At 34.4% G+C, this 8860-nt stretch overlaps 1 protein-coding gene across 1 annotated transcript; it reads right to left on the reverse strand.

Annotated features, from left to right (window-relative positions):
- Positions 1 to 393: 393 nt before the first annotated feature.
- On the reverse strand, positions 394 to 4026 carry FDCSP (follicular dendritic cell secreted protein). The gene is made up of 5 exons (XM_019799955.1): positions 3966 to 4026; positions 3101 to 3170; positions 2656 to 2688; positions 1439 to 1648; positions 394 to 593 (listed from the first exon to the last, which is right to left on the reverse strand). Exons 2-4 carry the CDS (start codon positions 3152 to 3154, stop codon positions 1478 to 1480), a joined length of 258 nt encoding a protein of 85 aa, XP_019655514.1. The 5' UTR covers positions 3155 to 3170; positions 3966 to 4026; the 3' UTR covers positions 394 to 593; positions 1439 to 1477.
- Between the last annotated feature and the right edge of the window lie 4834 nt (positions 4027 to 8860).

Consider the following 8860-nt stretch of genomic DNA (forward strand, 5'->3'; position numbering starts at 1 on the left):
CAGACTCGTTTGAGTAATTGAGGCACAATTACTCAAATATTTTTTTGAATTAAATCAACGTCTGGCTCTTGTTAATACAATTGGTGCAACTATACAGCACAAGCTGCTGTATAGACTTTTTTTTTTTTTTATCCAAGATACTTCCAGGACTGGTAGATTTTGGTCACCTCAGTCCCCATGTTTCCCACAGACTGGTTAGTCATTGAGAAATGTATATTAAGGGGCCCGAGTGGCTCAGATGGTTAAGCGGCCAACTCTTGATTTCAGCTCAGGTCATGGTCTCAGGGTCATGAGATTGAGCCTCTGCTTAAGATTCTCTCCCTCTTCCCCCCTCCACCCTACCTGGCTCACACGCACTCTCTCAAAAAAAAAGAAATGTGCATTAAAATCTGTTAAAATTTATTTTGCATTCCTACCAGCAAAGCACGTTTAGAAAATAGGAAACCAAGGTCTTCTCTTTTATTTACTGCAGAAGCCCACTAAAGATAGCAGTGAGAGAACACTTTATGCTATTTCAATTACATTTATTTTTATCTTATTAGCAGGAATATTGATTCTTCAAGGAAGTGGCTCACATTCCATTTTACAGTGACCTGAAATAAATGATAAGCATTCCGTTATTAATCCAAATGGGTAATTTGCTTGTGAATTTTTTTTCTTTTTAATTATGAAGATTACTTCAAAAGCAGATCTGGTTCAAGGACTGGGAAATTTTCTGTTCAAGAAGACTGAGTAGGTACAGGAAAGATGGCAGAAGCCTTTTGTGGTAGATATTAGCTGAAAGTTTTTTGTTTCCCAAAACAGCCCTCTTGATCCTAATGTAATCTGTAGTTGACATTCCTTCAATTCATCCAGTAACTTTGTTCTTGATATGAGATGATAGGGGCCTCTATTATACATGGGATATTAGCCTTTAAGATTTTATTATAATATTACCATCAGAAGCTAGGTTTGAGGTTTTAATATTAATTTAATTTATAACTAAATTTATAATTAAAATAAATTTTAATTAATTTAGTATTTAGTATTTCTAATGAATAGGGTGAAGTCTGCCATACACCCTGGGTCCATAAGTTTATCTATTACGATATCCACTTTGGTTGAAATTTTCTCTCCTTTAGACCTCTGACTTAGCCCAAATATGCACAAATGTTGATGATAGTAGAAAAATGTTAAAAAAGTTAGAAATCTTTTAGAAAGAAAGGAAAGCGTTTATTTCATAGCAAATGAGGTTTTTAAACTGCTCTGCTCCCTTGATCGTGGAAAGACTCAAGTATGTACCTCTGAGTGGAGACCTAATAATGTCTACCAGAGAAAAAGATTGAAACAAATTGTAACTTAAAGGGGTGAGTGGGAACATTGTAACATGTTTTTTCATGGAACAATAAAATTCACAGACAAAAACTTAAAAAACATGCTTTGTATTGAATATACTTACCACCTATTCTTAAGTTGTAGTGGCAGTTTTCTTTCTTGTTTACTGTTCATTAGGAGGAAGAGTTGTAGGGACAGACAGAGGTATTGGAAAAGGAGGGTAAAAAAATCTAAACCATGGATATCCTGGATACAGGAATGGTGGATATGGGCCAAATGGATATTGGAAACGGGGCCCATAAAATGGTGAAGGTGATTCATTGCTCCCACTGGCCTGTTGAAAGAAAGAAATTAAGAAGCTTGTTTTACTCTTTATAACTGAAAGAGGTAAAATAGCCTTTTAACGTGGGTCTTCACTTTCAAATAGAGGTTTTAGAAATTCTAGGATCATTTGCCTTTTCTATGTGTACTACGAACAGGGATTTAATTAATTTGCATCATTTTAGAAAATTTTAAGAAATTACTTAGAAATACTCATATCTTTGTACCTTTCTACTCATAGCCAAATTTTCCTGATAATTGCTATTAATTATAAGGCCAAGAGGGAGGGGGATTGCTGAGGTGACATCCAGTTTCTCCCTTTGCTTTAATATAAGATCTTTACCCAAACCTTGTGTTAGATACAATCTCTTTATCTCTTTTCATTCTTTCCTCTGTCCCTCTCTATCTTCTGTCTATATCCCTATCAATTTCTGTATCCTTAACACTGTTTATAATTTTGACCCCCAAACCATGCTTCCTTTCGGATAATAAGATTTGTAAGAGTATAAGTGAATCCCAAAACAAGATCCTCCGTCTTCAAATTTTATTTTCTTTTTCTTAAAAATTTTTGATTAACTTCAGACCAAAACAATCCTTTAGTGAATTTGTCACTGATGATCATCAAAGCTGGTCTACATCTCCTAATTCTTAAGTTTTAATTATTGTTGTTATATTTTTTACCTTTTTTGGAATGAGTTTTGTAGAGTTAAGCAGAGTGGAGGCATGAACAATTATAAGCCTCCATCAGGTTAGATAATTTTAACAAAAATATTATAACCCAGTTTATCAGAGTGATTCAAGTTTCAGTTTGGGTCCCACTCTTACATGAGATGCTAATATAATTCCCTTTTTACAAACAAAGATCAAATTCTTGAAGTCTATTCTGTGGAGTGCTAATAATACCTAAACTCTTTAAGGTTTTCTCTAGAGTTTGAGAAGGTTGGATATAGGAATTTTAACCACAGTTAAGGATATTTTATATGAACGTCTTCCACATTAAAAAGAGAAAATGTAACTTACACTTCGTTCTTCTCTTTCCTGGTCTTCAGAGACCTAAAAAACAGTGAAATTAATTAAACTCATGTTGATAAAACACACAGACTAAGAAATAGATAATGTGTGAAGGAAATAATTTATCTACCACCTAATATTATTTTATATTATCTGTTTTTTAAAATCTTGGATTTGAGTGTCCAGAAAATATTATAGTAACCATTTTTCTGCAATGTGTCAATATGTTTTCTAAATGATTAAAATTCACAACTGTATCAGGCTATATGGAATTGCACTAAGCACTGAACAATATATGATTTACAGTATTTTCTAGAATGTCATGTTAAAGGGGCAGACATCAGGCATGTCTATAAAGTAGAAATACAGTGTGTGGAGGGAAAAAATCCCTAAGATTCATGAATTAGAACAAAAAAATTCGTAAATACTCTGGAATATAGAAATGGATACTTACCGGGAAACCAGCAGTTACTGCCAAGATGGCTGTGATGAGAAGGAGAACTTTCATCTTACTCAGAAATATCCTAGGAGTCAGAAGAAAGACCAAATGTTAGCATAAATTTGGAAGATCCAGTTGTAGTACAGATTATATCACTAACAACTCTTTGACTTTAGGCAATTCACTTAATCTTAGGGTATCAATCTATTTTATTAATGGAGCACATTGTTGTTTGGATAAAGTCAAAAGTACTTTGCAAATTTACAGCATGTTACATCAATTCTTTTAAAAATAAACGTTCACATATCATTTCAGAATAATCTCTGTATACAGTAATAGTAGTTTCTGGAATGAAATACAGCCTCCATTTATACAGAGAATGGTAGTATGGAAGCAAGCAGTTATTGTGCTCAGGAAGTTCAAAACAATGTAATAATGACTATGAAATTAATTTAGGTGACAGAAATTTGATTTGGTTCTCAGGCAACCCAAAAAATTCCATGCTGTTTAGAGGGACCTATTTTTGACATTTGGGAAAGAACATTTCTGAAGCATTTCATTTTATATTTTAATTTTGATTATAGCCTCTTTATCTTATGATACAAATTGTTATAATGTATTAGTTATAATTGCTAATAAATTTTTGAGAAAAATGAGCTAAATTAAGTATTTAATTATTTATACAGTTATAGGTCAGCACATTACAAAGTTTTCTGAAGATTATTTAAACTTTTACATTCAGGAAAATGTCAATTGCCCATATTATTATTATTATTATTATTATTATTATTATTTTGACATTTTACAGGATATGTCTATCTACCTATCTGTCTATCATCTATCATCTATTGTAGTTTACAATATTTAAGACCTCTCTTACCTCGGACTTTGCAACCAGTTCCTTCTCTTGGAGCTCTTGTAAGAAATGGGAAGTGACTGACCCAGGAATATTACAGCTATTTTATAGACTCAGAAGTGAATGGAATGGAGAAGTTTGTGGCTTGAAGGCCTCTCCCTGGGATCAGTTATTACTCAGTTGAATCATCAACTATCACAATGTGTTGAAATTGGGGAATAAGCAACATTTACAGTTTCATCGAAACTTTAGATGAGTGACTACCAGATATATCTGTGGTTTCTTTTCAAATTTTGTGTCTTGTATATTCAGAGCTTTTTGTTTCACATAATGTTGCCCCATGCTCTTATTTTTAAAAATCTTACTTTAATTTGCATAATTAAAAATATTTTGTAAACATCCTGTTGGTACTGATTACAACCTATTGGAAGCATGTTTGGTAGTGTTGTAATTTTAAGAAAATAAAGACTATTAAGGAGCACCTGGGTGGCTCAGTTCGTTAAGCTCTGACTCTTGATTTCAGCTCAGGCCATGATTTCAGGGTCCTGGGATCAAGTCCCACATTGGGAATGCTGAGTGTGGAGCCTGCTTAAGATTCTCTCTCTCCCTTTCCTTCTGCCCCTCACCCTGCTCTCTCTCTCTCAAATAAATAAATCTTTTAAAAAATAAAGTGAGTGTAAAAATAATTATCTCTGGAACTGGCGATGAAGTGAAATGAACTGTATAAAAGCAGTCATCATGGTGTCTGACTTCATAAGCGATGGCTTCAGGAGCATTAGAGCTGAAGCTTTGAAGAAGTGAGACCTTTTCCCGCCACACATTCTCAGGGTTCCTTAGATAATTAGGTTCTTCAGCTAATGTAAAGGTATATGTAAGCATTACATTACATTGGAATTGGAACCAGATTAGGGGCTTAATATGTTAGTTAAATCTGAATGTAAGTAGTGAACTGAGCAGTATCAAGAGGGAATAATTGCTCTTTCTGTTTGGTGATCTAATTTCACCCTCCATACCAATCCACCAAGCTCTAGCAAGCTGCAATTCTGGATGAATTCAGGCTGTAGAAGCTTGCTCTTACTTTCATGTGCTAAATCTTAGTTCTAATGACTAGAATCTAATAAACAGAAAACACAGCTGCCTAAAAGAACAAAAATTATATATACAAAAATTCCCTCTGCAATGTCTTCAGTATGTGGCTGTCTTTCAAAGGGCAAGGGTAACCCAAGAAAGAGCAACGAGGATGCTTTGCCCAGAAGGGGTTGTGAGTGTCTTTCAAAAGCTGGACAAGCTAACATATGAAAGCAAGCTTAGGTTTATTTATTTTGGGGGGGGTACTCTGATGGCAGAAGAAAATGAATATATCAAGATATTAATATGAAAACAACCAAAATATCCATTGATGGATGAAAGGATTCAGAAGATGTGCTATGTGTGTGTATATATACACATATGCGCACACACACAATGGAAACTACTCGGCCATAAAAAAAATGAAATCTTGTATGGATGGACCTTGAGGGGATTATCCTGATACAAGTGAGGCAGAGAAAGACAAATACCCTGTGATTTCACATATATGTGGAATTTAAAAAACAAATCAAGCCAACAAACAAAACAAAATAAATCAAACTAATGGAAGCAGAGAAGAGCTTGGTGGTCTGCAGAGAGGAGGGGATTAGAGGGTGGGCAAAATGGAAGACGGGGATCAAGAGGCACAAACCTCTAGTCATAAAATAAATAAGTAGTGGGAATGTAATGTACAGCATAGTGACTACAGTCAATAATACTGCACGGTTTATTACATAACTTAATATGGTGATAGGGAAACTAGACTTATTATGGTGATTAGTTTGCAGTGTATACAAATATTGAATCATTAGATTTATACCTGAAACTAATATGTCAATTACACTTCAAAAAATATATTAAAAATAATCTGTAAGGAAAAATTTTTTAAGAGTTAAAAAGACCTGTCTGCAGGTATTCAAGATGTTGAGTGACTATAGGCTGTGATGTAGGTAGCAGAGAGGATTTTGGAATGGTTAGATGACCTCTCTGTACCTTTTCAATTATAATACTCAGACTGGGTGGTGAGTGGAGATGAGAATACCTACGGGAACAGGTTTAGCAGTTAATCCAATTTAAAAAAAAGCCCCTAGGCTTATTCTCATTAAAGGATTAGAATTAGTGGTAGGGAAAAGCCCCACTATGGGAAGCCTTATCAGCGGATTAACTCAATAAGAAGCAGAAATACCTTGCTGCACATCTTGTGACTGACAAAGTTTCAATTCAATACATACACATTCTTTAGGCATTTCTACTCTCTCTCTCTTTTGTCATTGGAAACTATGAGAAATGATCTAACCTTTAATAGACTTGCATACATGTTCAGTACTCAGAAGGAATTTTTTATTTAAACAAGTCTGTGACATCTTCCTTCTAAGAGAATGGATGAGATAAATCTCTGAATTATCTTCAAAGCCCCTGTAAGAGTTATATATTCAATTAGAAGTGTCCTTAGTGACTGTTGATTCCTGCAAAAGAATTAGAATCCTATGTGTCAATGTTGTAAAATTTCAGTGGTTGTCAATTCCACAGTCTCCATGGCACACTTAACTTCCGTTTGTTGAAAAGGAAGATGGTTGTAGAGTTCTCATGCCTGGAGTCAGCACCAGCAAGTGCCAGAGTCATGGCTAGACCCCCATGACCACTGTACTGTTCCTTGCAATGGGCCTGCCTTACCATGACACTAATTATGTGCTTAAGAAATTCTTATTGAGTGAACAAATCAGGCTCATCAGAAGTTGCTTTGGTTACTTCTTTGTGCTGTTTATCAGTCATAACATAGCTTGAAACCCAAAGACCAATAGCTGAAAAGCTCCATTTATTAACTGTCCTCAGACTCATGAGATATGGTTTTATCAGCATAATTTGAATTTTATACCAAATTCTATTAATAAATTGATATTTTTCACGTGGTTCAGATGATGGAAATTTCCATATTTGAAATATATTACAAAAAGCTTACATAGCCCATTCCAAAAACTTCCCTTTCTGTCTGTAAAATGTTAACTTATTTTTTCAAAATCAAACTAATATTGGTTAAATAAAAAATTTAAAATTAATGACCTCCTTCTATGCACTATTACATTTTTTCTATAATGTTTGAATAGAACCTAAATATTTTGATACAAAACGTGTGCTACCCTGTGTTAACACAGAGCTCTGTAGTTACTGCCTGTGGTTCCTCCTAATAGACATTTTTCTCTGCTTCATGCTCTTCATGCGGAGATTAAGAAAGTGGCCTGTAGAGCCACGAATCCAGGATCTGAATCATGCCCCTTCACTTCTTAACTTGGACAAATTGGTTAACCTTTTATAACCACCCGTTTATTCAGCATTAAAAAAACGATAACAGCAGTTTTCCTGTTTGCCTCCTAGCTTAAAAAATTTGAATAAAAATGGCATTTTCTGTATGGCAGGGAATTGAAATTAAAAATTTTGAATTTGAACTGCTAGTCTCCTTCAGGTGCAAATCTGATTTCCATGTTCATGGTCCAGAATTTCAAGATTTTTCCCCCATTATTTTTATCTCTGAATTATTAAAATACGAGAAGCTTTTTGTATTTAATAGAGGTTCTTTTTTTTTTTGCACATCTTATGACTGACAAAGTTTGTAGAAATTCAATACATACACATTCTTTAGGCATTTCTACTCTCTCTCTCTCTTTTGTCATTGGAAACTATGAGAAATGATCTAACCTTTAATAGACTTGCATACATGTTCAGNCTGCACATCTTGTGACTGACAAAGTTTCAATTCAATACATACACATTCTTTAGGCATTTCTACTCTCTCTCTCTTTTGTCATTGGAAACTATGAGAAATGATCTAACCTTTAATAGACTTGCATACATGTTCAGTACTCAGAAGGAATTTTTTATTTAAACAAGTCTGTGACATCTTCCTTCTAAGAGAATGGATGAGATAAATCTCTGAATTATCTTCAAAGCCCCTGTAAGAGTTATATATTCAATTAGAAGTGTCCTTAGTGACTGTTGATTCCTGCAAAAGAATTAGAATCCTATGTGTCAATGTTGTAAAATTTCAGTGGTTGTCAATTCCACAGTCTCCATGGCACACTTAACTTCCGTTTGTTGAAAAGGAAGATGGTTGTAGAGTTCTCATGCCTGGAGTCAGCACCAGCAAGTGCCAGAGTCATGGCTAGACCCCCATGACCACTGTACTGTTCCTTGCAATGGGCCTGCCTTACCATGACACTAATTATGTGCTTAAGAAATTCTTATTGAGTGAACAAATCAGGCTCATCAGAAGTTGCTTTGGTTACTTCTTTGTGCTGTTTATCAGTCATAACATAGCTTGAAACCCAAAGACCAATAGCTGAAAAGCTCCATTTATTAACTGTCCTCAGACTCATGAGATATGGTTTTATCAGCATAATTTGAATTTTATACCAAATTCTATTAATAAATTGATATTTTTCACGTGGTTCAGATGATGGAAATTTCCATATTTGAAATATATTACAAAAAGCTTACATAGCCCATTCCAAAAACTTCCCTTTCTGTCTGTAAAATGTTAACTTATTTTTTCAAAATCAAGCCAATATTGGTTAAATACAAAATTTAAGAATTAATGACCTCCTTCTATGCACTATTACATTTTTTCTATAATGTTTGAATAGAACCTAAATATTTTGATACAAAATGTGGTTTACAGTGCTGCTACCCTGTGTTAACACAGAGCTCTGTAGTTACTGCCTGTGGTTCCTCCTAATAGACATTTTTCTCTGCTTCATGCTCTTCATGCGGAGATTAAGAAAGTGGCCTGTAGAGCCACGAATCCAGGATCTGAATCATGCCCCTTCACTTCTTAACTTGGACAAATTGGTTAACCT

Source organism: Ailuropoda melanoleuca, chromosome 11, assembly GCF_002007445.2.
Source record: "Ailuropoda melanoleuca isolate Jingjing chromosome 11, ASM200744v2, whole genome shotgun sequence".
In the NCBI taxonomy this organism is placed as follows: domain Eukaryota; kingdom Metazoa; phylum Chordata; class Mammalia; order Carnivora; family Ursidae; genus Ailuropoda; species Ailuropoda melanoleuca.